At 57.8% G+C, this 26,168-nt stretch overlaps 10 protein-coding genes across 10 annotated transcripts; 5 read left to right on the plus strand and 5 right to left on the minus strand.

The window, feature by feature from the left end:
- Positions 1–369: 369 nt before the first annotated feature.
- B0H64DRAFT_323676 (P-loop containing nucleoside triphosphate hydrolase protein) lies at positions 370–1,583 on the plus strand (the record flags this gene model as incomplete). The annotated part of the gene is made up of 3 exons (XM_062800620.1): positions 370–956; positions 1,014–1,347; positions 1,410–1,583. 3 exons carry the CDS (start codon positions 370–372, stop codon positions 1,581–1,583), a joined length of 1,095 nt encoding a protein of 364 aa, XP_062659483.1.
- A 692-nt stretch (positions 1,584–2,275) lies between these two features.
- Positions 2,276–2,881, minus strand: B0H64DRAFT_160071 (uncharacterized protein). The gene has a single exon (XM_062798581.1). It carries the CDS (start codon positions 2,726–2,728, stop codon positions 2,315–2,317), a length of 414 nt encoding a protein of 137 aa, XP_062659484.1. The 5' UTR covers positions 2,729–2,881; the 3' UTR covers positions 2,276–2,314.
- Positions 2,882–3,013: 132 nt separating this feature from the next.
- On the plus strand, positions 3,014–4,331 carry B0H64DRAFT_374123 (uncharacterized protein; the record flags this gene model as incomplete). Its single annotated transcript, XM_062802311.1, has 3 exons — positions 3,014–3,075; positions 3,112–3,129; positions 3,758–4,331. The coding sequence occupies 3 exons, from the start codon at positions 3,014–3,016 to the stop codon at positions 4,329–4,331; spliced, it is 654 nt and encodes a 217-aa protein (XP_062659485.1).
- Positions 4,332–8,327: 3,996 nt separating this feature from the next.
- B0H64DRAFT_322361 (uncharacterized protein) lies at positions 8,328–9,983 on the plus strand (the record flags this gene model as incomplete). Its single annotated transcript, XM_062800559.1, has 2 exons — positions 8,328–8,731; positions 8,792–9,983. 2 exons carry the CDS (start codon positions 8,328–8,330, stop codon positions 9,981–9,983), a joined length of 1,596 nt encoding a protein of 531 aa, XP_062659486.1.
- Positions 9,984–10,996: 1,013 nt separating this feature from the next.
- B0H64DRAFT_160261 (uncharacterized protein) lies at positions 10,997–12,960 on the minus strand. Its single transcript, XM_062798584.1, has 2 exons — positions 12,597–12,960; positions 10,997–12,025 (listed from the first exon to the last, which is right to left on the minus strand). Exons 1-2 carry the CDS (start codon positions 12,767–12,769, stop codon positions 11,164–11,166), a joined length of 1,035 nt encoding a protein of 344 aa, XP_062659487.1. The 5' UTR covers positions 12,770–12,960; the 3' UTR covers positions 10,997–11,163.
- Positions 12,961–15,030, minus strand: B0H64DRAFT_160260 (PXA domain-containing protein). Its single transcript, XM_062798583.1, has 3 exons — positions 14,257–15,030; positions 13,401–14,184; positions 12,961–13,261 (listed from the first exon to the last, which is right to left on the minus strand). The coding sequence occupies exons 1-3, from the start codon at positions 14,798–14,800 to the stop codon at positions 13,153–13,155; spliced, it is 1,437 nt and encodes a 478-aa protein (XP_062659488.1). The 5' UTR covers positions 14,801–15,030; the 3' UTR covers positions 12,961–13,152.
- Positions 15,031–15,461: 431 nt separating this feature from the next.
- B0H64DRAFT_160165 (zinc-finger of mitochondrial splicing suppressor 51-domain-containing protein) lies at positions 15,462–17,209 on the minus strand. The gene is made up of 3 exons (XM_062798582.1): positions 16,276–17,209; positions 15,563–16,220; positions 15,462–15,504 (listed from the first exon to the last, which is right to left on the minus strand). Exons 1-3 carry the CDS (start codon positions 17,096–17,098, stop codon positions 15,471–15,473), a joined length of 1,515 nt encoding a protein of 504 aa, XP_062659489.1. The 5' UTR covers positions 17,099–17,209; the 3' UTR covers positions 15,462–15,470.
- Positions 17,210–17,364: 155 nt separating this feature from the next.
- B0H64DRAFT_397002 (CPSF A subunit region-domain-containing protein) lies at positions 17,365–21,855 on the plus strand. The gene is made up of 4 exons (XM_062803845.1): positions 17,365–17,747; positions 17,925–20,001; positions 20,184–21,471; positions 21,526–21,855. Exons 1-4 carry the CDS (start codon positions 17,504–17,506, stop codon positions 21,550–21,552), a joined length of 3,636 nt encoding a protein of 1,211 aa, XP_062659490.1. The 5' UTR covers positions 17,365–17,503; the 3' UTR covers positions 21,553–21,855.
- Positions 21,797–23,157, minus strand: B0H64DRAFT_460826 (uncharacterized protein; the record flags this gene model as incomplete). The annotated part of the gene is made up of 2 exons (XM_062807476.1): positions 22,756–23,157; positions 21,797–22,693 (listed from the first exon to the last, which is right to left on the minus strand). The coding sequence occupies exons 1-2, from the start codon at positions 22,891–22,893 to the stop codon at positions 21,797–21,799; spliced, it is 1,035 nt and encodes a 344-aa protein (XP_062659491.1). The 5' UTR covers positions 22,894–23,157.
- A 936-nt stretch (positions 23,158–24,093) lies between these two features.
- B0H64DRAFT_374129 (SGNH hydrolase-type esterase domain-containing protein) lies at positions 24,094–25,133 on the plus strand (the record flags this gene model as incomplete). The annotated part of the gene is made up of 4 exons (XM_062802312.1): positions 24,094–24,099; positions 24,173–24,269; positions 24,353–24,477; positions 24,510–25,133. 4 exons carry the CDS (start codon positions 24,094–24,096, stop codon positions 25,131–25,133), a joined length of 852 nt encoding a protein of 283 aa, XP_062659492.1.
- Positions 25,134–26,168: the final 1,035 nt, after the last annotated feature.

The raw sequence follows: 26,168 nt of genomic DNA on the forward strand, positions 1-26,168 counted from the left end.
GCAGCCGTTGCCCACTCACTGGCACTGGACGCCCTCCCTCATGGAATTTCGCCCCACCATCAAAATTCCCACTCTTGAACTTCGAAACTCGACAACACCATCCAACGCACGTATTCCCATCACCGCCTCCCGGTGCAAGAAAACAATATTTTGAGAGGGGCAATACTAGCACAAAACCGCAATCATGTCGACCACAGTGGAGAAGGTATATTAATTTCAACCCCCCCCTTCAAATTAGCGTTCGACGCCGGAAGACTGACGAGCGATGCGATAATAGATCAAGGAGATCGAGACCGAAGTACGTCTAGCAGCCCCCTATTTCGACCCACGATTACCCGAGTTCTAACCGCTCACAACCCCCCCCAACAGATGGCTCGGACTCAAAAGAACAAAGCCACCTCGTATCATATCGGCCAGCTCAAAGCAAAACTCGCCAAGCTCAAGCGCGAACTCCTCACCCCGTCGAGCAGCGGCGGCGGCGGCGGCGCGGGGTTCGACGTTGCCCGTACGGGCGTCGCCAGTGTCGGCTTCATCGGCTTCCCCTCGGTCGGAAAGAGCACGCTCATGAGCCGGCTGACCGGCCAGCACTCCGAGGCCGCCGCCTACGAGTTCACGACGCTGACCAGCGTGCCGGGCCAGGTCATGTACAACGGCGCGCCGCTGCAGATGATCGACTTGCCCGGTATCATCGAGGGCGCGAAGGACGGCCGTGGTCGTGGGCGGCAGGTCATTGCCGTCGCCAAGACGTGCCATCTGATCTTTATCGTGCTGGACGTCAACAAGCCGCTGACTGATAAGAGGGTCATCGAGAGCGAACTGGAGGGGTTTGGCATCCGGATCAACAAGGGGCCGCCGAATATCACGTTCAAGAAGAAGGATAAGGGCGGGCTGAACATCACTAGCACGGTGCCTCTGACCCACATCGACCACGACGAGATCAGGGCAGTCATGAGCGAGTGAGTGAACACCTCGCGGTTAACTGGGTGAGCGGGCTGGTGCTGACGGAATGGCAGGTACAAGATCAGCTCGGCGGATATCGCCATTCGCTGCGACGCCACCATCGACGACCTGATCGACATCCTCGAGGCAAAGAGCCGAAGCTATATCCCGGTCATCTACGTGCTCAACAAGATCGACAGCATCAGCATCGAGGAGCTCGATCTGCTTTACCGTATCCCCAACTCAGTGCCAATCAGCTCGGAGCACGGGTGGAACGTCGACGAGCTGATGGAGGCCATGTGGGAGAAGCTGAACCTCGTTCGGGTGTACACCAAGCCCAAGGGCAAGATGCCCGACTACTCGTCGCCCGTCGTGTTGCGGTCGACCAAGTGCACGGTTGAAGACTTTGTAAGCGCTGATTCCTCCAAACCTCAATAATTAGGTGAAACCGGAGAGCTAACGCTGTGCAGTGTAACGCTATTCACAGGACCATTGCCGAGCAGTTCAAGTCGGCCATCGTCTACGGCAAGTCGGTAAAGCACCAACCGCAACGAGTCGGTCTCTCCCACGAGTTGGCGGATGAGGATATCGGTATGTACAAACATTATTGCTCATATAAGGGGTGGGAGGGCCCGAAATGCTAACCATGTCTCAGTCACGATTGTCAAGCGCTAAGATTGTGCTCTTGATCGGCGAGTATCACGGGTTGGCCAAGGAGTGCCGCTCGCGACACCATGGCTGGGCGAGCTCAGCCAACCTACAAGACGCCGAGCCCCGTTCTAGTGAGCTAGATTAGCGGGAGGACATTGGGCATCATGAGCAATGCCTAGCCGCCCTCATACCTCGAAGGGGTGGTTCCCTTCTTGCGTGCAACGTTTGGGGCGCTGGCTGGCGGCACGTTCCGGGGTCCGGATAGCCCGAATCGATGGCTGAGCCCCTTTATGTCTCACGCGTTCGAGCAGGAGCGGTTAACGGGGGCCGGGGGGGAGGCATTGGGGGTTGATGACTGGGAAAACAAAAACCGGAAGTTTATGATGGACACCCGCCATGATACCATTTCTTTCTTCACGCATGACATGACTATACTGGTGCATATACCAGTTGTATATAGAGCCAACTGAGAATGGGCAACATTTTACAATACTCAGAAGCCCGGCCTTGTTCAACTTTTGCTATCTGTCAAAACCACATCCCGCACCGCTCTCTCGGACAGCAAAATGCCATCGTCGACACTCATACCACAAACCCCAAAACCCCTGACGCTTCGTCCGAGTCGTGTCACCGTTGCCATGACTGACCCAACCCAAACCCCCTGGTTCGGATCGCGTCATCAGCTCGCAGACCGGTGAGATGGCCACCACTCACCTCCAACCCCTTATGATGTTGTCACACCCCGAGTCAAAATTCCGCAACAACAACCAAAATAACCCTCCTCGTAACCGCGTAACCCGGTAACGCCCCCTCGACGCATCCCACCGAACAACAGCCGAACCTCTGCAACACAACCCTCCAGGCCGGCCAACACGCCAGCAAAACCTGGAAAAAAAAAGGGGGAAGAATTCCCAACCCCCGATCTACCGGCAGCGGGGAAAGAGCAGCAGCCGCAGCAGCAGCGGTTGGTTACACGTAGGGCTGACCCGACCAGGGCAGGCAGCAGCAGCAGCAGCAGCAGCAACAGCAGTCCGCAGTCTGCAGCAGCATTGAGCAGGGGAAGGAGGAGGCCCAGGCCGGCGCTTAACTGCCAAAACCCACAAAACGGAGAGGCGGTATGTCCGCCCGGGACATGCATACGACATAGTACACACACATACTTGGTAGAAGAGGGTAAAAAAACTGCACTTTACACACCGGCTTCGCCCCCCCTGGGCTGGGCCTGGGCTTGGACATATGCGGCCGTGTTTCAGTCCCGCCAACCCGAGGGCGTTACCGGTCCGGCTTTTGGGGGTGGGTAGGTACCTAGTTATATCCTACTGGTGGTGGCGTTGCTGTTGCTCGGGTGGGTGCGCGATCGCGGGCTGGCTTCGGGGCGTACACGGTCGATTCAGCGATACCGAGGGTAGGTTGGGAGACAGACATGCATCCATTCATCCATACATCAGACCAGCAGCGGTCCCGGTTCGGTCCCGTTGTAGTAGTGTAAGTGGTGGGTTGGTTGGGTTGACATACAAGTAGGGGGGAGCGGGACGCTGGGTACGTCGGCGATAAGCAATGCGGCGCAATGCAGTGCGATTGTAGACGTCTTTCTACTGGTAACGGGCGACAAGCCCCCGGACGCCGGGATCGCGGAAGCGGTGGTCATGGTGTTGACAAATCGGTCAGGCGCTGCATGGCGCTAATCTGGAGGTGAGACGGCATTCCAAGATTGGGTAGCAATAGGGAGAGAACTGGCCCTTGCATCCTGCATGCTGCGGGAGCACAAGAGGTCGGTTCCGGTGAGAGTTCAGATGAAATGCATTGGAGGGGCAGCAGCCTCATCAGCCTTCCCAAGTCGCTTCAACCGGGCATGAAAGGAGACGGACCACACAGACATTCATGCGCGAGATGGGGAGCAACATTGTAAAATCCGGGTAGCGAGCGGGATGATCTGCGCGCCTTTGAATTGCCCAAGCACGTTTCTCGCCAGGACTTCGCGGATTGCTTAATACGGAATACCTTGGGAGCTCGGTGCCTGTGCCGCTCCGCTTGGCCGCACGCCAGCCGGTTTGGTGTGGTGTCAGTTAAATCTGTCCCGTCACCTTGTGCTTTGCCGCTGAGCCCCCTCACCAAGGGGGCCGGAGGGAAAGGTGGGGGAAGAGGGCAAGTAACGATTCATTCTCAGCGCTGTGCTGGAACACGCCGTGACACCATCCAACGGCCAACAGAGGCCATCGTGGCCGGCAGCCACTGTGGTATCGATCCGGGTCAGGCGGTCGGAGGCTGAGGGCGAGAGGCCGAAGATTCGGCCGAAGCTGGGCGGGCATCCATGTTCTGTCACTCACGGGGAGTCGGTTGGGAGCGACTGCGGCGGCTATTGGCTTCGAGCGCGCAGCCGCAGTCCGAACACGCCTGAGGGCTGCATCTTCGTTGGTTCCATCTTTGTGTGTCTTGACCAGCCGCGGCCGTCAGCGGCGGATGATATCAACATTGTGGAGTTTGACCGGGGAGGAAGCCGTCGAGAGCTGGGGCCAAGCACCCAAGTTGGTCGTCTTGGGGCGAAGTTGAGACGGACCGGGCCATCATCGCCAGCGCCCCTGGCACGATGCAACCTCATGATGCCCTCCGGTGTTGCTGCCAGAGCCCAGATAGGAAAGCAGGGGGCTCCGAACTGGAAACGAGCCGCGCAAACGCCGCGGCCACCAGACGGTCGTCGGTGGGGCGAGCGATGGCTGAGAGAGTCTCAACCAACAGACTGATGAAAAGAGTTGGGGGATCCACATCCAAGGACGCTGATGAGCATTGAGCACCAGTCTGACGGGCAAAAAGAGAAAACGGTCGGGAGATCAAGCAAGATCTCGCCCTGATGGTGGATCGTGGTGTCTTTGCGGGGCTCGGTAGCTGATCGCCGAGTGGCCTTTGCTCCACCATTCTTTGCCGGCTGCTGACTGGCCGTCTCGAGGCCAAAGCTTGATAATTTTGATGATGCCGATGGAGTCGTGGTTTTGGATTTATCCTCCGATGGCACTGTGGATGGTCAATTGGCCTGATTGAGCTTGGCTGAGCTTGACCGAGCCTGGCTGAGTCCGAACAGAGTGTGACAAACATTTCTGAACCGCGTTTCAAGTCGAACAAATAAATAGTTACGTCTAAAGGCGTTTGGGGCCGCGCTGCCAGCTGAAAAGCCGAGGGAATCGCGAATCCGTCCGTGGCCGACCTCCCCTACCTGCGTCGATATCTCGATTCGTGGAAGGCTGCCGCGCGAGCCATCCACGCTTCAGGTCCCTCCCGCATCCTAGCCAGCTGTCGAGAACTCATTACGAAGCGGCTTGGCCAGTGGGATGCCACGCCGGCCCTGCGCTTGGGCCCTTGTGTCTTGTAGGACCACCATTTTCTGCCCAATGGTGGGGGCAGGAACCCGGAAATTATGTCCAATGACAAACCAGTTCTGGCTCTCTTCGTCGCCGTTGGATGGTCTCGGACACGGTCCGCGAGCAACCCTCCCGGGAAGTTGGTGTTGAGAAGAGAGAGGCACGGTGGCACGCACGCACCGAACACCCTGGTTCCCTGAGAGCAATTGCAACCCAGATCGCATCCCCTGTCAAAAAGTGGCCGCCCCCAAGATTGCATCTCCGTCAGTCACGTTGCCGCGACCGTTTTGTCAGATCTTTTTTGAGGTCCTTCTGGATCATCATATCTTGGCGTGGCTCGAAGGCCAGGAATGAATGGATCAAAGACAGACGCACCTTGTCACACCTGGGAGCGCTGCTGCACTAGCCCATTCAGAAAAGCCGGGAACTGGGAACTGGGCAGATCCGGTGCGGTGCCGTTTCATGCGACCGTGTCTCTGCTCGATGCGAACCCGGCGTTAGACCAATTGGGCCGGCGATCAGGAAATGGTGCGTTTCCTTCTGTCAGCGGTTCGAGAACTGACTGATAAAAATGAAATAAAAAACAAGGAGCGCGGCGGGTATGCCGAGCCGTGGGATTATCGAGAATGACTATCGAGCCGGCTTAAGCGATCCTCACCTTGACTGATTGAGGATTGTCCGGCAGGCACCGGATCCAATTGGTTTCGGGAGGTTTTCGTGTGATTGCGGGCCGACGCGGATTAGCAACTTTGTGGGCTTCCATCACCAACACACTCGATAAACGCGGTCGATCGCATGGGCGCCATGCCATGCCGCTGCCAAAAACGGCCTGCGAGACAGACGCTTTCCCCAGAAGTTGGCCGCAGGGCAGGCCCGTTATGCGGCCGGCCAGTCCTTGCACCAGATGCATCCTTGTGGGGTCTTCCCCCCCGGGTACCTGGGCGGACCTGCCCGAACCTGAGGGCAAGCGCGGCCCCACCAAAAACTGAAGATGGAGCTCGAGGTTTTCGCTTGTTTCTCGACGGGTGCTCGAGGAGTGCAGCCTCACCTAGCTTCATGGTTTGATGATGGACAGCCTTGAGTTACTTCGCAACTAGCGTCAATGTCGTCTCAGCACTATCGGAGACCAATTCGGGATTATTGAAGGATCTTCCAAAGTGCAGACCGCCGCCGAGTCCTCGAGTGCTGCCCTTTGAAAATGGCCGCTTTTATTTATGTATACTACCCAGGTCGGGATATTGCGGATTTTCGGTCCTGCAACTACCCGTCGCTGCCGAACGTGGATTGACTTTCAGGTGAGTACCCGGTGGGCGGTGCAGTGCCGCATTTAGCAGTAGAGGTTGTGTTCACGGCAGCCGCGAGGGCCGACCGCGGTGCCCGTGTGTGTAAGTGGTAGTGCAGGCGGGAAGGTGTGCGATGGTGGGCCGGGCCTGCGGCTGCCACTTCAGGACGAAGTGTAGTACAGATGTACACTCTAACTGTTGCCCGGAAGCTCCGAACATTTATGATGACGGTTGATGAACCCGAAGCAGCCACGAAGTTAAATCCCTCTCCTTTGACAGCAAAAACGACGAAATGGGACCGGGGCCGGCGATGTGGAACAAATTTGGCCGTCAGCCACCGCGTTTCGACTGAGCTTGCGAATAACGGCGGCAGAAAAGCCTCAGCGTTGCTTTTTGCCCAGTCGAGACAACCCGGGGACGGCACGTACCGTTTTCAACCTTGGGAGACCCAGCGAGAGAGCACTTGGCACACTGTCCGGGATCTTACTCGAATACTCCGCGCACCACGCTGCCCGCCCAGCGACGTGAACGTGAGGGACTGGACGTCACGGGCGCTGCTCCTTCCACGCTAGCACGGCGTGCTCTTTCCATTCAAGTCCAGCGGCAGCCTGGCTCGGAGTCTCGGTGTTCTTCTTGCAGCTTTTCTCTCGCCTTTTTTGGGAATTCGGCCCACTCCGAGGGCAAGTGCGTTCCCCTTCATCCACCAGAATCGTGCATTCGTGGACTGTGCCGTCATCAGCGCTCTTGCTGCCTCCTCTCGCTCCTCTTTTCAGACAGACCCCTGTTCTCCATCCACACTGGCCCGAACTGGGGAGACTGACTGGACTGGTTGTTGTCCCACCCCGGCTCACGCCTCTCGATTTTCTTTCCCTGAACACCCCCCACCCACCTCACACACCCTCCCGTTCCGCCGCTGGCTGGCTCCATGCTCGCTGCTGCGCTGCCTCCCCCCCCCCCCCCCCGGGCCCCGGGCAGCCCAATGCTTGCGACCTGTGCCCTCCCACGGGCCAGGACCCTGGAACCCCTGCCGGGAGATGCACACACACTGCATTCAGCAGGCCGTCTTCCCTGACTACATATGCCGCTCGGGGCAGGTTCTCCTCCACCAAATGCCTGCTCTCCTGCACGTCTGACTTAGTTATCTCGTACCAGCCAGCCCCAGAGGTCGAACTGCATCTGCGGCGCCAGCGTTGCAGCCCTCTGCTCTTTTGTCACTGGGTCGATCGCTTTTTGTTTGCTCCCGACTGCATCATCGCCCCCCGTCCCCGGCGTTGAGAGCCAAGCTCAGCTGCTTCCTTCCCAGCTCCGGTTGAGCTGCTCCATGCTGTCGGCGCCGCCCAGTTCCGTCGGGTCCCTCGTTCTGCACGAATTGGATATCCGACTCCGGATGGGACTCTCCCCAAGCCACCAAGGTTCTAACAGGACTCTACTGGCGTGAAGAAAGGGAAAGAGAAAAAAAAGGGCATTTTCTAACAGCCTTCCCATCTTCCCCGTCCGTCTGACAAAACGCAGCCTTCCGCCAAAGGTTCCGTCTCCCGCCGCCTCTTGACTATCCTCTGCCTCAGCGGCCCTCACCCAGCCGAGACCATCCCCGCCACCCCCTCGACGAGAAAAGAGACCTGCCGAACGGCCACCCCCACCGACGTCGTTGCAGACGCTACCTTACCTTGGGGACTGTGTTACTCCGCACCCGGCTGCCCCCCGACTTGCAACCTCGCTGACAGCTCGACCGCTGCATGTCCGATCCAAGGGACCAATTGGTGTCCGGCACCCCCCCTAGCATGCATGTCGTCTCCTGAGTCCTGTCTTGCCCATCCCTTCCGGACGAGTTGATCTCCACAACTGCGAGACTCTGCGTGTGGCCCCTCACGCCCTGTGGCCCTTCACACGGCACCAATCCCACGACTCGAGGAACGGCGCCTTCCCTCCCCCCATCTACCCGCCCGGTCCGGTTCCGTCTAAATCAGACGAAGCCCCCGTCACCATGCACAACCAGATCACGGCCTCGGCGGGCATGGACCAGGAGAGCCATCTTTCACACGACAACACGTATGGTAACGAAGGCTGGGTCGACATGAACTCCTTTCATCACCAAACAACCATGGCGGACTACGGAGGTGGATATGGCTTCATGCCTCCCATCACCCATGGTCTACCCTCAGAGTCCCTCGGCAGGATGCCACCACCGCCACCACCGCAACCCATTCACCAGTCCCCGGCGACTCACACCCAGCTCCCCATGCTCATGATGCCCCATGCGCACGCTCCGTGGCCGAGTATGTTGACGAACCCGAACAACTTTGGTCCGCCGCATTCTGCTCCCCCAGTCCCCATTCCTTCCATCACAGCGCCTCTTAAGACGTCAAAGTTGCCCGCCATTCAGACTACATCGCAGCCAAGGAAGACCCTTACGGACGAGAACCGCCGGGAGATGTGCCAGTATGCCGAGGACCATCCGACCGCAAAGCAGACCGACATTGGCGCCCGATTCGGCGTTGAAAGGAGGTAAGATCACAGAGCGGCACCCGTCCACGGCTTCCCCGCCGGCTCTAACATGCTCGCCAGTACCGTATCTAAGGTCTTGCGGAATAAAGACAAGTACCTCAACTCGGAGGAGCGGAGTAGCTCTCCGGTAAAGCGCACCGGCAAGGGGAAAGGGGCCAACGTTGAGAAAGCGCTGGCAAATTATCTCCAGAAAGCGAAAAAGAATGGCATCGTGGTCACTAGGGAGGCACTGAAGGAGAGGGCGCTCGCATTTACTTCTCTGGCTTCGGGCGACTCTCTTCTCGAGTTCACAAGCTCGTCTTGGCTGGACAAGTTCATGTCAAAGCATGGCATCGGCTCCAGCAGGTTGATACGCCGCGCGTCCGAGACCAACATCCCAGACAGTATGCGCGCTTCTGGCTCACCATCGCTGGCACCGTCCCAGCCACACAGCGCCATTTCGCCCGCTTCACCCTCACACCACCTCTCCCCATCCCCGCTATCGGCGAACAAGAGCGACGAGGAGAAGGAGAACATCAACAGCTTCATGGGCTTCGCGTCGGACGGCGCTTACAGACATACAAACTCACAGAGTACGGCGTCTCTGTCTAGTGCTTTTACGGATGCGGCAACACCGTCTTTCTCTGGCAGCGCGATAAGCCCGACAGCCTCGTTCAACTTTTCTCCGGACGCCAATGTTGGCGCTTTTCTCACCGGAGACCGGAGCGGTCATATGCCGCCTCACGGAGCCGGCGGATTTCAGCGGCCGCGGAGTCAAACCTTTCCCACCCTGGACCTTGAGTACATGAACCAGCCGCAGCCAGCGGAACCCGCTACTCCTAAGTACCACGTCCCGTCCACCGCGCCGTCTTCCGCCCTCGAGTCGAGTAACGGGCCGAGCTTCACGTTCGATCAGGCAGTCTCTCCGCCCCAGCTTCGCCACAGCAGTAGCAACAGCAGCATCACACGATCCGTCACGACGCCCGTCACCTGCAGTGCTGTGGGTTCGTCTCCGGGTTCACCGACGCAGGAGGATGCACGGAGAGCCGCCGATACCTTACTGTCATTTATCACGACCGCCAGCGGATTCGTGGATCAGAACGAGTACATGGCTGTGGTAAGGTTGACTGAGAAGCTCCGCCTCCACCAAAATCAACTCGCCAAGGCCGCCGCTCACGGGATGGGGGGACTGTCGCGAATCCCCGAAGGTGACAGCGAGATGCCAAACGCGCCGCCTGGCATGATGAAGGTGGAGCCATCTATGAGCGGGTAGACGGATTCTCCCCTTCCCCGACCTCAAACGCCGAGATGGTCGCGGGTGACGACCGGGACGACCCTTGGCCAAGACGATCCGACCGTTCTCCGTTCTCGAAACGAAACGAAAATAAATATATAACCACATATACGCCACACGATATACCCCTTTACGCGATTCAAACTTCCTTATACCCAGGTTTTTGGCGTTGCCGAATATACATCGATATCGCTCCCTCACCGGAAGATACACACGCTCACGCGACTCCCCACCCTGAAACTACTTCGCTTTTCAAGCATTGCTTTTGGCTCCTTTGGGTTCTCGTTTTTTCTGCTTCCTTTCCCGGGTTTCAGCCCCCATTTTCTCTACTTTTACTTCAGCGGTTATCCGCCAGTCTGTTTGGTATCTTTGATGCATTTTCCCATTTCTCTGTATACTATTATACTTTCTTATACCATCTTTGCATTACTTTAAGGTTTCTTATCAAGTGTGCTCTCGGGCGGTCGGCGGGGCGGACGGCGCGCGCTGTCTGGGCGAGGGTTCGACTACTCTTGGTCATCCCTCCTCGAACAGTCAGTGTTTTCGACCAAACCGCAGCCGAGCTACCGACGGCAGGGTGTGATTGCTTTGGGGACGGCAAGGGGCAAGAGCAGGACGGGACCCGCGAGGGTCTAACTACGGGGGCTACAAGCCATTGGAGTACTGCTGGGGGTTGTGTTTTTTTTTCTCGTCAGTTTTGTTGGTGTCTCGGCTGGTTGGATGGACGGACTGGGTGGACGGACAGTGGGGAGCCGGAGGTGGCAGGCTGGACGGAGGAGGGGATTTAATCTTGGGGCTAGGATTGGACGGATGGGATGGGATCATGGTTTTGGATTGGATGGAAAGGCAGCATGTGGTCTACGCTCGTTTGGAATCCGGAGGACTTTTTACCAGAACTGGGATTTTTGTCTATCTCTTGGCCGAGGTCTGAGGAAATGGACTGGGCCACATGCTCTTCCCTGAAAAGGGAACTTATGTGGTGTCTTTTTCCCAAAAGGCCGGCCTGCGACCGCATGACCTCTCGAGTCCAGCCAACCAAACCAGTTAGTTTGGGGGCGGTACTCTGGCAAATCACACACAAGTCTGGGCGGCCCTCTGCATTTTGAGACACATCAGTTTCGTCGAGATTTTGACAGCCGTATGACATTAACTAGGCGACTTATGAGCCATCCACGGAAAGCCGCTCGGCCCAGAGCTCCAAAACCCCCTTCTCCGTCAGCTCCGGGAGGAGCCTCGCCAGGACGAGCTCCAGGATGCCATACACCAAATGCCGATTGCAGTAAGCATCTGAAAACACGTCCAAAATGCCCCGCTCAATCTCCACCAGGATCTCCTCGTCATCAGCACCGTCGTAATCTCGATCCTGACGAGATCCCCCCTCTCTCGCTTGCGTCAGTGGCCCCGTCGACGCCATGCCGCCCGTCGCTTCCTCACTCGCACTAGCGGTCTTGGGCAACGGCGACGGCGGCGGCGGCGCCGGCGGCGATGGTGGGTCAGCGCTAGCAGCAGCAGAACCCTGACCGCCGGTCTTCGGCCTCGGAGCGGGAGCGGACCGCCGGGACCGGGACTGGGACGGAGATCCTGATCTTGGCCGTCCCTGTCCTCGTGCTTCCTTCGTCTGTGCTGGCGCCGTTTGGATCAGCCTTGCTTTTTCCTTGGCTTCGTCCACCTTTGAAGATGACGATGACAAAGGACCCTTGTCCCTGCCCATGCCCCTTCCCACAGCTGTCTTCAGCTCCGCAGATCCTTCCGTTTTGACACTGCTCGCTCTCGAATTGGAATTAGCGCGCAGTAGGCCACCGCCAAAATACAGCCTTCCCATCCCCTTCGGAACAAGCGCCCAAATCGCGCTAGCGCACCTGCGCCTGAGTTCGCGGAGCTCGGCGTCGGAAGAGGGAGCGACCAGCGTCGGTTTGCCGGCGGGCATGTTGTTGGGAAACAGGGCCCCCCGCACGGTGCGGAGGAGTGGGGGCAGGTTAGCCGCGTCTAAGACATGCCGCTGGATGCCGTGAGAGAGGAGCCTGGAATTAACCTGTCAGCATAACGAGAAAACTGGGCTGGTTTGTCAGGCCGGAAAGCGGGGATTTGGGGGTTCGTCTGAGATCATTCATGCGTGGGGGAACCCGTGGGTGCGTGTTTGTGTGTCTCGTCGGCTCGTCCAAGCCCGAGCGTAACGACCAGGGGAAGGGGAGGTCCAGCCATGACAAGGTCGAGATAAGCTGGATGACAAACCGATCCAGAACGGTGAAGACCGAGACAAGCGGGATGAAATATCGCGGTGGAAGGCGCGGCACTGGCCGCAGAGATTGGCAAGGCGAGCAAGCACCTTTTCGGCTGAGGCGGCTTGCTTACCGGGGCCACCAGTTCGTATGGCGTTGGAATGCGGGGGATCAGGGGAGCAACGGGAGCATTGGCCACCAAGATCTGACCTCTCACGTCATGTCAAGACGACTTTCGGCAGTGAGGAGATTTCCCATGCCTTCCAACCCTGTACTCATGCACCGCTGTCACGATGGACACGCAGCTCCGTAATGAGAGAGAGATCGGCCTGGGGCCACGGCGAGGGGTTTCGACCGGGGAATGGGCACTTGCATGATCCTGCTCATCCACGCTGGGCCGCTGGCGTAGCGTGGGAAGGGTCCATGTCTCATGATGTGACATGTCATCCTGTTCTCCAAGACACCGCCAACCGAGAATGGGAACGCTTCGTCGCGGCGATCCGTGTCTGTGTTGAAGAAACGTTGAGAAGACGGACGGCGGCCCATGCGACGGTGCGACGCGTGCACGGCGGCCGGTGATCTCGTGAAGCGACACAAGGGGAGAAAATGAGTTCAAGATGGTTCAGGCTTTGTGACCCCTGTCGTCGTCTCCAGCTCGGCGCGTAAATAAGGCTCGTCGATGGATCGTCTGGCGATGCCCCACGGGGCCTTCGTGCAATCAGACTCGGCCAAGGCTGTAGGGGTTTGCGATTGGCCCAGGCATGATATGCACGCTCTCAACGACAAGACGCGGCAACAAGCGTTGCCTGCGGGTCGCCGATTCGGCCGCATGACATGTGGGAGGTGTGTTGCACTGCATCCAAGCTTTTACCCCGAGGCCTTGCCCTGGTCGGGCATTGGTGGACGCACTGCATCCAGTGACCCCTCTTTCAGCGGTGGAGGACCTCGAAACGTCCGATTGTGAACCGCACAGCCAAGATCGCGAGCTTCGTGAAACTGCCGTGTTGCGCTTGCAACTTCCAGAGCCGCAAAAAAATGCTGGTGATTCGCGGCATGAATCGTTGTCGTCAGGTCCAGTGACCGGCGGTTCATGCAGTGTGACGGACCAATTCGCGAAAAGGGGGGGAGGGGGGGTGTGAGTGTTCAAAACGGAGGGGAGCAAACAGAATTGGCCTACCTATCAAGCACGCCGTCCACGCCGGCAATTCGTCCTGGACCCATGACGGCAATCCACTGCAACATCGTCAATACGCCTCGAAGCCAGGGCATACGGATGTCCATCTCGGCGAGATTTGAGACGGCTGACCAGGTTCGAAAGGCCAACAAAGGCATCTTGGGTGCGTGCAGATCCGCATCGAAGGAGCTAGTGAGATGAGTGTGCCCCTGGCCGGTCTCGTGTCGGGTTGCGCTCTTGGGGCTCGCACCGTGAGAGGTCCGCCGAGGCAAGGAGCCAGATGTCATCAGGATCGCAAAGGCCGTTTTGATGAATGAGATGCCGAGGAAGCACCACTGCAGGACAGCCCAGAACAGGGTGTGGGCCGAGAAGCGCTTTTTGGTAGCCGATGACCCGTTGCCCGATTGCCCCGGACGATCTTGATCCTCGGCTGTTTTCCGACGCCCGGCCGTCCTCGACGCGATGATGAGGAGTTCCCAGATGAGCCATGGCTCCGATAGTCTGTTGGCTACCGTGTTGCCAATAATTAGCTCCGAGAATATCTGGCCAACCAGAGCCGTCAGGCAGTCATTTTCGAGGTCTTCGGTGGGGAGGAGGATGGCGAGGAAGGCGTGGACGAGCAACTGGCGATAGGCTGCTTCGTTCTCGGCCTGCACGCCCACGCTTTCGGGGTCCTCTGGCCGGGGAACTGGGGAAAGAGCGGGAAGCGGGCACAGCGAGTGATAGATCTCGCGCGGGTCCGTCCTGACTGGTGGCTGGGTGATGGGATCGTGGGCCACTCGGTAGGCTGGAGCGTTCTGGGGTGTCAGCGCATCACTCGCGGGCTCTGTTCATTCCCGGCTCGGGGGCGCAGACAGACCAGTGATATGCTTGTCGAGAAGATCGGGCAGTTCGTCAAATAGCAGGCTCTCCAAGTCCACCTTTCTCAGCCGCTGCTCGAGCGCGCGGGTGATATGGGCGATTATCTGGACAATCTCGGCGACAAAGTCCTCGTCGGGGGTGATCTTGGCGTACCAGTTCTGGACGAACTCCTTCAAGATGATGGCAATGAGAGCGTAGAGCTGCAGATCGACATCGTTGCGGCTTGTCAAGGGCGGCAACAGGCCCTCTATCGAGTCGGGCGAGCTCCTGCCCTTGTCGGCTTGCTGGGGGCAGAGGATGCGGCGTATCAGGAATGCGGTCGCCTTGTCCGAGAGAGGGTCGGCGGTTGATGCCGGGCGGCCTCCACGACGGGGCCCTCCCAGTTGATGCGATTGTGAAAGACTCTCCGTCGAGGCCGGAAATTGGCTAGATTGCGGTTTGGAAGGTGCCGTCGATTCGGATTGGAGAGTCGAAGTGCGCGATGACGGCTTGGGGCGAGGAGTTGGAACACGGGGGGGAAGCTGGGTAGCGGCGGTCGTCATGGTTGTCAGAGCTGGCAACAGGACCCCGTCGTCATGTTAGATTGCCAGGCTCTGGCCACATTTCGATGCCTAAAACAGAGCAAGCGCTGCTCTTTTTTTGAGCGGTCGCGATCGAAAAAGTAGGCAGTTGCGACGCGGATGCCGGAAGGCGGTGGCACCGATCGCTTATCGGTCTGCGGCAGGCGGCGCCATGCAACAGCCCAAAACGGCAGGCGGTGAATCCCCACATGCAACTTGTGGGAGGCGCGACTAACAACCTCTATTGAAGGCAAGAAAGAGCGGTTCATTTTTTAGGGCTTACGTGAGGCGATTCCTTTTATCTTCCAAGTCACTTACACAGTACCAAGGCTGCTGGCATGACGCTTTGATCATCGGTACCTATCTCTGCGACGTGTATTGAGGAGGGAGAGAATGTCGAGGGGTTCACCCACCCCCCCTGAACACTGGCTGAGCTGGAAAAGATGACGTCCTCGAGTCTGCACGGCAGTCGCGCAAACATTCCGAACTTCAATCCAAACAGCACGCAATCTCCCCGATTGTTAGTGGGGACTTCAGTCTCTATGTATAATTATACATGGTCGTGGGGCATATGCTGGTACAGTGGCCGTGATATGTTGGCCGAACTTATCATACAGAAAAGGGGGCGTAAATAAGCATAATAGCGCGAGAACTACTGTTCGGTAGACTTGTGCGTTGTCTCGTATCTGCAACAGACCAATGTCAGTATGTGTCGAGACGGTGGTGAACAGGAGCAGAACTCACCTCTTGCCCCTGAAAGCCCACACGCCCCAGTTACCGGCGCTGATGTCCTGAGGGTCCAGATCATTCAAATCCCATCGCAAGCTGCGGAACTTGTTCTCGCCGGGCTCCATCAAGACATCGAACTCTCCAGCTGCCGTTTTGTTGACAAAATCAATATCGCGTTCCATGTCGGCTTGGGTGTAACCGGTGACGATAATGGGTGCCTTGGTTTCCAAAAGCATGGGCAACGTCTCCTCCCACTCATGTGAGCTAGCGGGGTGCCCCAACCCCGGGTGAAACATGACAAAGCAGTCAAAGTAGGGGTCGTAGGGGTAGAAATGGCCAGTCTTGTGAATGGTGTGGTAGTAGTCGACAATGGTGCTGATCTTCATTGTCGGCCATACTCGGTCCTCGACAATGGCGCCAAAGGGGTTCGTAGGCGTCCGCGGAGGGAGCGGGAACTCATCGTCCCTATTTAGCATGCTCTCCGGGCCGATGAAGATGAGGTGAATCCTCGAGAGCGGGAAGAGATGCGCCAACTGAATCCAGGCATCCCGAGGCAGTGATGATTCGGCCCGGGCGCCGAGGATGAAGAGGCGTACTGCTGGGGCCTGCGCTCGGAGGCCCTTAATATCATCACCGCCGCCCGTCTTTGCCGGGTGGAGAGTGTACCGCAGAGCTGGGTAAACATCAGTTTGTGAACCGGCCAACAACAACTCCAGGGAAAGGCATACCGCTAAAGCTCTTGATACCCTCGGGCGTGATCCTGCCGCCAGCTTTGATGTTGTAAGGGCTAAGCTCGTGAAGGATGCTCCCGATCGTAACGGGGTACGTTAGCAGCCTTGTCGCCTGCCTCATACTCCGATCGGTATTGATGGCATTGAACTGTCGCGTATACAAGAAGGTATCCCAGCTGGACATGTTGATCAGCGCATCGTCCATTTGTTCCCCCGCATATTCGAATTCGGGGAACGAGCGGCCGGACTGGAGGTCGTGGTCATCCTCGTTGATTTGGCGCAGTGTGTCGCAAATCTCCAGGTGCGCCTCATAATCGTCTGCCCAGTGTTCCTTGCTACAATAAACCGGAATTCCACAGTCGGGGCACTCGAAATTGACATGGGCCGGGGCCATGGAACCGCCTGGCTGATGGTGGTGGTGGAGACAACTCGCATGTTGTTTTATGAAGGCCGCCCGCTTCCGGATCGCGGGGATCGGGGAGTTTGTGAAGGAGTGGAGGAGGTCGTCTGCCCCTAGAACTTGCTTCGGTTGTGACTCGGAGGGGGCGGCGGTCGAGGTGAAGTTGGTTTGCGCAAGCCCGGAGGAAAATCGCCTGGCAACGGGGTTTTGGATCTTGCTTGTTCGAGCGGCGGGTGTAGCAATACTGTCGACCTGGGGTATCGTCCTCGAGGAGCTCTTCCCGGACTGCGAGCGCCGTTGTTGCCGGGAAGTCTGGAGAAAGCCATTGGGTGTCTGGCCCTGCCTTCTGAGAGATACCGAGCATCGTGTGCATATTCTCGACAGCGCTGAGCGCGCCGCGAGTTCTGCCGGAAGAGCCATCGCAAAATCGCACTCGGTACGCACTCTCGTTGTCTGATCGTTTAACGATGCGACTTTTCGAAGCTTCGAATGCCGGGCCGTCTGGGCTGACTGTTGCCCAATCAAGGCAGCTTCAGCCACGCCAGATCGGCCCACACGAGGACAAGCGGGAATTGACCCCACCTTCCATTGCATCCCCACCCTGTCAAGGTCAAATTGTGGCTGGGGACTGGTCAGCCAGCCCGAGCTTGAATTATTTTTGCGGCTTCGCTTCGAGCTCGGTTCGGCCCAGCAAAACCCAGCAAAACCCAGCAAAACCCAGCAAAACCCAGCAAAACACCACCAACCTCATCATCCAAGTCGAAAGGCTGCAACGTCCCTCCTCCACAGTAAAGCCGCGCCGGCTTTCTGCGCGCCCCGGGAATCATGGCGACGACATCGAACATGTTCCTTTACTCGCTGACTATCCAGCCGCCAACCACTATTTCGCAGGCGCTGCTGGGTCAGTTCTCGGGGACCAAGGAACAACAGATCATCACTGCCTCGGGCTCGCGCCTGACGCTTCTGCAGCCCGATCCCAGGCAGGGCAAGGTCAACACCGTGCTGTCGCATGACATCTTTGGCATCATTCGGTCTATTGCCACCTTCCGTCTCGCCGGTAGCCATAAAGGTGAGTAACTTGGCTAAAACACCCGCACCCCCCACCGTTTCTCGGACAATTAGTGATTCTCGATCCGCTCCGCAGCTTTGGCGGGATGATCTCCGTTTAGAAACGCGTGGTGGCCTGCGGATTTCTCCACGGAATCCTGCTGTACGCCGGACTGTGCTAAAACGCGTCTACACCTAGACTACATCATCCTCGCCACGGACTCGGGCCGCATCGCCATCATCGAGTACCAGCCCAAAACAAACAGATTCTCGCGCATTCATCTCGAGACATTTGGAAAGTCGGGTGTGCGTCGCGTCGTTCCGGGCCAGTATTTGGCCGCCGACCCAAAAGGCAGAGCGTGCCTGATTGCCGGCGTCGAGAAGAACAAACTGGTCTATGTCCTGAACCGGAATGCTCAGGCCGAGTTGACCATCTCGTCACCGCTCGAGGCACATAAGCCTGGAGTTTTGGTTCTGTCGCTCGTGGCTCTCGACGTCGGTTATGCCAACCCGGTCTTCGCCGCCCTCGAAATCGACTACTCCGAAGCCGACCAGGACCCTACCGGCGAGGCGGGCAAGGAGCCCGAGGCCCAACTCGTTTACTACGAGCTTGACCTGGGTCTGAACCACGTTGTACGCAAGTGGTCGGATGCCGTTGACCCAACCTCTTCGCTCCTCTTCCAGGTCCCGGGGGGCAACGATGGACCTAGCGGTGTGTTGGTCTGCGGGGAGGAGAACGTCACCTACCGCCACTCAAATCAAGAAGCTTTCCGCGTTCCCGTTCCCAGGCGGCGCGGTGCTACCGAAGACCCACAGAGGAAACGTACCATCGTCGCGGGTGTGATGCACAAGCTAAAGGGTAGCGCGGGCGCCTTCTTTTTCTTGCTTCAGACCGACGACGGAGATCTCATGAAGGTTACGCTGGACATGGTTGAAGATAAGGACGGCAATCCTACCGGCGAAGTCCGTCGTCTAAAGGTCAAATATTTCGACACGATACCCATCGCACAAAGCTTGTGCATTTTGAAGAGTGGTTTCCTGTTCTCGGCCGGCGAGTTCGGAAATCACCACTTTTACCAATTCGAGAAGCTTGGCGACGATGACGAGGAGCTAGAGTTCTCGAGTGACGACTTCCCGACAGATTCTCGAGTGTCATACAACCCTGTCTACTTCCACCCTCGGCCGTTGGAAAACCTGGTGCTCGTGGAGAGCATGGATTCCATGAATCCCCTGATCGACTGCAAGATTGCGAATCTGACAGGCGAGGATGCGCCGCAGATTTACTCCGTTTGCGGCAACAGGGCGAGGAGCACCTTCCGTATGCTCAAGCACGGCCTGGAAGTGTCCGAAATCGTTGCATCGGAGCTACCCGGCACGCCCGCCGCTGTCTGGACGACTAAGCTCACAAAGTATGACGAGTACGATGGCTACATTGTGCTCTCCTTTACCAACGCAACGCTTGTTTTGAGCATTGGCGAAACCGTCGAAGAGGTCACTGAAAGTGGCTTCTTGACCAGTGTGCCAACACTAGCAGTGCAGCAACTGGGTGAGGAAGGGTTGATTCAGGTCCACCCGAAGGGTATCCGGCATATCGTCCAGGGCCGTGTCAACGAGTGGCCGGCTCCCCAACACAGATCGATCGTTGCTGCTGCGACAAATGAAAACCAAGTCGTCATCGCCCTTAGCTCCGGCGAAATCGTTTACTTCGAGATGGACGCCGATGGGTCGCTGGCCGAGTACGACGAGAAGAAGGAAATGTCCGGCACGGTCACATCCCTTAGCTTGGGCAGGGTACCTGAAGGACTTAGGCGAAGCTCGTTCCTAGCGGTGGGATGCGACGACTGCACAGTCCGCATTCTCAGTCTCGACCCAGAGTCAACTCTGGAGATGAAGTCCATCCAGGCTCTCACATCAGCGCCGTCGTCTCTCTTAATCATGGCGATGGAGGACTCAACCGGGGGCATGACATTATACCTGCACATTGGCTTGCATTCCGGAGTTTACTTGAGAACCGTTCTGGACGAGGTCACCGGCGAGTTAACCGACACTCGGCAAAAGTTCCTCGGCCCGAAGCCTACGAAACTCTTTCAGGTCTCTGTGCAAGGCCAGCCGTGCGTTCTTGCGCTCAGTTCGAGACCATGGCTAGGCTACACCGACCCCATCACCAAAAACTTCGCCATGACACCACTCATCTACTCTGAGCTCGAATTCGGCTGGAATTTCAGCAGCGAGCAGTGTCTGGAAGGCATGGTCGGCATCCACGCCAACTTCCTTAGGTCAGTCTTTTTCGTCTCTTATCCGCACTCCTGTTTCATGATGATAAAAGGGATACCTATGCCATGTGCTATGAGGCTTGACTACAACCGAGGTTGTATCAATTGTTCCTTCTGAGACAACTTGCACCCACCCACACTTGTCAACCACGTTTTGTATGTGCCACATGTTGACTTGTTCGCAGAATTTTCACAATCGAGAGGCTCGGCGACACCATGATACAGAAGTCTATCCCGCTCACTTACACGCCGAAGCGGCTGGTCAAACACCCCGAGCAGCCGTACTTTTACACCATCGAATCGGACAATAACACCCTACCCCCAGAGCTGAGGGCACAACTCCTAGCGCAATCAGGGGCCGTGAATGGAGACGCAGCGATTCTGCCTCCGGAAGATTTCGGGTACCCCCGTGCCACAGGCAGATGGGCATCATGTATCAGTATCGTGGATCCTCTCGGGGAAGAGCCCAGCGTGCTCCAAAGGATCGACCTCGAGGGTAACGAAGCTGCCGTGAGCGCTGCCGTTGTTCCCTTCGCAAGCCAAGAGGGCGAGAGTTTCCTCATCGTCGGCACTGGGAAAGATATGGTGCTCAACCCACGGAAGTTCAGCGAGGGGTACATCCACGTCTATCGGTTCCACGAAGATGGGCGAGATCTCGAGTTCATACACAAGACCAAGGTCGAAGAGCCGCCGATGGCTTTGATCCCCTTCCAAGGACGCCTTCTCGCCGGCGTTGGCAAGACGCTCCGAGTGTACGATCTCGGTCTTCGGCAATTGCTGAGGAAGGCCCAAGGGGAAGTAGCGCCACAACTCATTGTGTCACTCCAAACCCAAGGCAGCCGAATCATCGTCGGCGACGTCCAACAGGGCATTACGTATGTCGTTTACAAGCCCGAAAGCAACAAACTGCTCCCGTTCGCCGACGACACCATCAACAGGTGGACCACGTGTACCACTATGGTCGACTACGAATCGGTGGCCGGCGGTGACAAATTCGGCAATATCTGGATCCTGCGCTGTTCGGAACGAGCCAGCCAGGAGAGCGACGAGCCGGGCTCCGAGATCCAGCTTCTCCACGCCCGCAACTACCTCCACGGTGCGCAGAGCCGCGTGAGTCCGATGGCGCATTTCTACACGCAAGACCTGCCGACGAGCATCGTCAAGACCAACTTGGTGGTGGGCGGGCAGGATGTGCTGGTGTGGAGCGGGATCCAGGGCACGGTCGGCGTGCTGATTCCCTTCGTCAGCCGCGAGGACGTAGACTTCTTCCAGAATCTCGAGAGCCATATGCGGGCCGAGGACCCGCCACTGGCGGGGCGCGACCATTTGATTTACCGCGGGTACTATGTCCCCGTCAAGGGGGTGATCGATGGCGACCTCTGTGAGAGGTTCAGTCTCCTGCCGAACGACAAGAAGCAGATGATTGCCGGGGAACTGGACCGCTCTGTGCGGGAAATCGAGCGGAAGATTTCGGTAAGCCTCTTTTTTCTAACCCTAACATGAAAAGCAGTTGCTAACTCTCGGTAGGACATCCGGACGCGGTCTGCTTTCTAGAGATAATAAGGGCCGGGATGAACACATGGACTGGATTGAGTTGCGGATATTGATTGTATTATACGTGTAAGCGGGCGGCGCTCTGGGAGGACTATGGCGTTATTGTCACGCCGAGTGAACGCTTATTTATTTATCATGACCAGCTTCGACTTTAGGTTTGAGACGGAACAGACAGAATTGGAATGAATTGGACGTATATACCCGACCCTCTCTCTATCCCCTCCTCAAATCAACCCCTCCTCAATCAACCCCCCAACCACCCAAACAACCTCCCCTCCCCACCCCCAACCTTGACCCCCTCACTCTTAACCTTCACCCTCCCCCTCCCCCTCAACCCCCCTTTATAAACCCCCTTCCCCCTACTGCTGCTATCCAGCAACAAAGGATTCGGGTTCGCCCGCTCCCACGCCGCGTCGGCCCGGTGCCGCGCCACCGCCTCGTCGACATCGTACCCGCTCTCCTCCAGGTACACCACCGCCGCGTCGTAGTCCGGCTCCTTGCACGCCACCATGAACCGCCGGATCAGCACCTTGCGCTCCCGCTCCGCCGCGTCCTCGACGGGGCGCGGCGACAGGCTCGGGTCGGTGGTGCCGGTGCTACCGGTGTCACTATGGGGATTGGTGCTGGTGCTGGTGGTAGCACTGGGAGTGTTGATGTACGCGGTGGGGATGAGCAGCGTGTGCCGCGCCGCGAGGAGGTAGTCCGCGTCGTTGGGCAGGCTGTTGTGCTGCCGCAGGATGTGGGCCGGGATCCCGTACCGCAGGGAGAGTGAGGTCAGGCTGTCTGGCGAGGGGTGTGGCGGGTGGCGGAGGTGGTGGATTGTGTAGCGGGGTTGGGCTTCTGTTGCTTCTTCTTTTTCTTCTTTTTCTTGGCGGGGTTGGTTTGGGTTGCGGCCGGGCTGGGGGCCAGAGAAGGGAGAGCTGTAGGGCGGCGGGGGGGTAGGGGGTTTGGTTGTGTTGGCTTTGAGGTTGATGGTTTGGGCGATGGCTGAGTAAGGGGGCGGCTCGCTTTCTGTTACTGCTTCTGTCTCCGATTCGTCTTCTGTTCTGCCTTGCCTAGGCGGGGCTCTGAGGCGGCTGCTCGGGAAAGATTGATTCGAGGTCTGACAGTAGGGACAGTAGGTGAGGAAGCGGCGGTTTCTCTGAGGGTGGAGATGTTAATTCAATGTTTCCTAGAGGCGTAAGCTGCATGGTTGGAGCTTACATGTATACAGGCACCGCAGATGGTACGGCCGCAGCAATCCAATTGCCTGTCATCGGGTAAGGGCTTCTCGGAAGAGGACGACACACGGGGCACGGCGGCAAGCAACGACGCGCAAGTGCAGCACGCTGCCTGGGACATGGTTCTTTCCAAAGAAACAAGTGGATTTTAGGAAGTGAGTGTTGTAAACCGAACTCAATATTATTCGATTAATTTGGGTGATTACATAGGTGAATCTAGGTAGGTAGTGTGGTAATCAAGCCTCGATTTGGGGAGCACGGCTGCTGACGGCACTGACGGGTAGGTAGGTTGATGGTGTTGATGGTGGCGATGGCGGAATGGCAGGGGTGGTCCAAAAGCCGGGCTATCGATAGTTGACCCACGCACGCCACGCTGCCCCCACCTCGCCCCCCGCACCGGCCGTAGCTCACCTGCTCATCCTGTCATCCCAAACATCCATGGAATCGGAGTTAACGAACAAAAGCGGCCTCGTGTTCATCCCCGTCTCGTCTTGGGTGATGTACGCATCCAGCAGGCCGGTTACAACTCAGCTGTTACCCCAGAAACCCCGCCGACATGTTCCACCGCGCTGGGTTCGAATGGGAACTGATTCGAGCTGCTCTCCACAACGGTCTGCGGGGGTTTGAGGCAACCGGACCCGCCATGACCCATGGACCGTGGCCCATCAACGCCGGACAACGCCCAAGAACAACACGATTGGCCTTTGGGAGGCTGGGATCGAGCGACTAAAACCCAGCAGCAAGGGCTGGTGCATTCCAGATCGCAGTGCTCACCATCCCATGTGACCGGTTGCCAATCGGCGCTTTTACCTGCGCTGTTGTGGACGCGTGGTGGAATCGGCACCCTGCTGGCGAGGCAATTGGCAGGCGCTCGCTTTGTGATCCATGTTTTTGTCAACGACCAGCGGCCTGCGGGGGGCCACCGGGTATACCTACGAATCAGCTGCCTTTCCGCCTGGTCGCCCCCGTTCTCTGGTCGAGTATCACGACTTCTACCGCGGGCGAGGCGTAGCTTAGGAGGTCTGCAGAGGCCCGGCTGCTGCGGGGCTGCCCGCCCCGACGGTGGGGCGGGATGGATTTCATGGGTCGCTCCCGCCGAGTGGGCAACCGGGAGCTACCTATCGCGAAGCGGGCTAGGAACTGGGCCTTCTATCCGGACACCGGTGAGAGAGGTATTTGAAGGGAAGGGGTGCCCAGTCTTCATGGATGCCAGATCCTGTGCCAGCCCACACCTAAATAATCTTCCGAGTTCTCAAACATACAGGGGGCATTGCATTGAGTGTCCGGTGCCAACCACTAACCGACAATACCTTAACCAACCATGGCTGTAGGTTGCCCACCAAAATACCCAAGCTCCCGGGGCACAAGCTGATAAGGATAACGTTATTACCCCGCCGCAGAGCTCCTACCCTCAGATTGTCCTATTCGGCGACTCGCTCTTCCAGGGAGCTGCCGGTCTTTCCGACGGCTTTTCTTTCCAGGCTGCTCTACAAGCACGTTAGTACCTCCCTACCCCGAGCCATGCCGCCGCCGCAATGTTAGGAATATCCCCGATGTTAACGCATATATCATCGCCATAGAGGTCCTCCGCCGGTTCGATGTCGTCAACCGCGGCTTCTCAGGGTATAACACATCCAATGCCCTGAGCATACTCCCGCAAATTCTCGCGCCACCAACACCAGGCGGGCCGGCGCTCAAGTACCTAGTAAGTTCAGTTTCGGCCTATCTTGCCATTAGAAACCCGGAGCGAAAACATTGACTCGATCCAACAAGTTCATCCTATTCGGCGCCAACGACGCATGCGTCGAGCTACCCACCAATTTCCAGCGTGTGCCTCTCGACAAGTACAAGGCGAACTTGGCTCGCCTCATCAACCATCCCACCATCACGGCGCACAAGCCCAAGATCTTCCTCATCACACCGCCACCCCTAGACCAGATCCGTGTGACAGTGCTCGACCGAGCCAATGGACACCCCGCCGCGGCGAGACAAACTAAACTTAGCGCGACCTACTCCGAGGCCGTCCGGCAGGTGGCCGCCAAGCATCCCGGGGTCACGCTGATAGACCTTCACAAGGCCCTCATGGACAGGGCGATTCAGAAGACGCCGGGCTTCGACCCCAAGGGGCCAGCGCTTGGCGACCCGGAGAGTGGCGTTCGCGGATACCTCGAGCATCTCTTGCCGGACGGGCTCCACCTCAGCAGCGAGTCGTACCGTATCCTCTACGACCTTGTGCGGCCCCATATTGGCGCCGAGTGGGCGGGGACGAAGGACGAGGACAGGGTCGCGTACGTGCTGCCGGACTGGCGCGAGGCGCCTTGGCTCAGCGAGGACAGGTATCTCCGGGGCAAGTCCTTGTAGGGGGGTTGGAATGGACGCTGGAAGCCAGATAGAGACTGCATTGCAGATCCTCCTCCCGAGTGCTGGGTTGCTCAACCCTGCCAAAGGGGTCAACTCGCGAAGGAAGGACGTCGCTAGATTTTAGTGTGCGCTGGCACCCAGATAAATTTGATCCTACCTAGCCACGTTCATTGCAGTCTACATCTCAGTGAGCTACTCCAGGGACGTGATTATGATGAGAACCTGCCACATTGAAAGATCACGGACCCGTTGTGGTGGGTGGTTGGTGCGAGTTATATCAAGCATTGTATTTGTAGGGTTGGGGTTGTGCTGGTATGCCCATACCACGAGCAAACCTTGTATCAGCTGGGTTAGGGTTGAATTATACCTGACACGCCTTGGCTTGAGCGGGCCCGGTGCTGACAACATCGCCCGACCTAATCGATAACCTTCCAACTGCCCGCGCGCGTTCCAGTCTCAGAGTGTAAGAACCCACGGAACCTTGCATCCTTCTCCCTTCTCCCTTGCTCCATCGCTCGTTGGTCTCGGATTTCCATCACGCCATTTTACTCTCTACAATTTGACGAGCAACCGGACGAGTTCCATCAACTACTTTGGTGCTATTTTCGACCAGCAATCGTTTTAAGTTCCAGCTGCATCAAACCCCGAAGCTATCGTCAATCCTCCGTTTCAAATCCGCGATACAAACCCCCACAACAACGAACGCTCGACAACTCGACGCCTCAAGCCTCGGCTTAAGTGACGTCTCCAACGCCCGGACCTGGACCTGTGTGCACGCTCGTGGACGGATCAATTAGACTGGGCGCGGGAGAGACGTCGCTGAAGACCTGGCGGTCTTGCAGGCGATGCGGGGGGAGGCGGGCCTCGAGAATTGATATCATCAAGGATCGAGGTCAGAGAAAGACGGCAAATAATCGCCTCCGACCTGCGAGCCTGGGACTCGTCGAGCTTGTGTACTTCCGCGACGAGTTTCACCCCGTCCCATTCCGAAAGGCCGAAAGGCCAACGCCATCCAACCCTCTCTCGCGCCCGCCT

Source organism: Chaetomium fimeti (genome assembly GCF_033439085.1).
Source record: "Chaetomium fimeti strain CBS 168.71 chromosome Unknown B0H64scaffold_4, whole genome shotgun sequence".
NCBI lineage: Eukaryota > Fungi > Ascomycota > Sordariomycetes > Sordariales > Chaetomiaceae > Chaetomium > Chaetomium fimeti.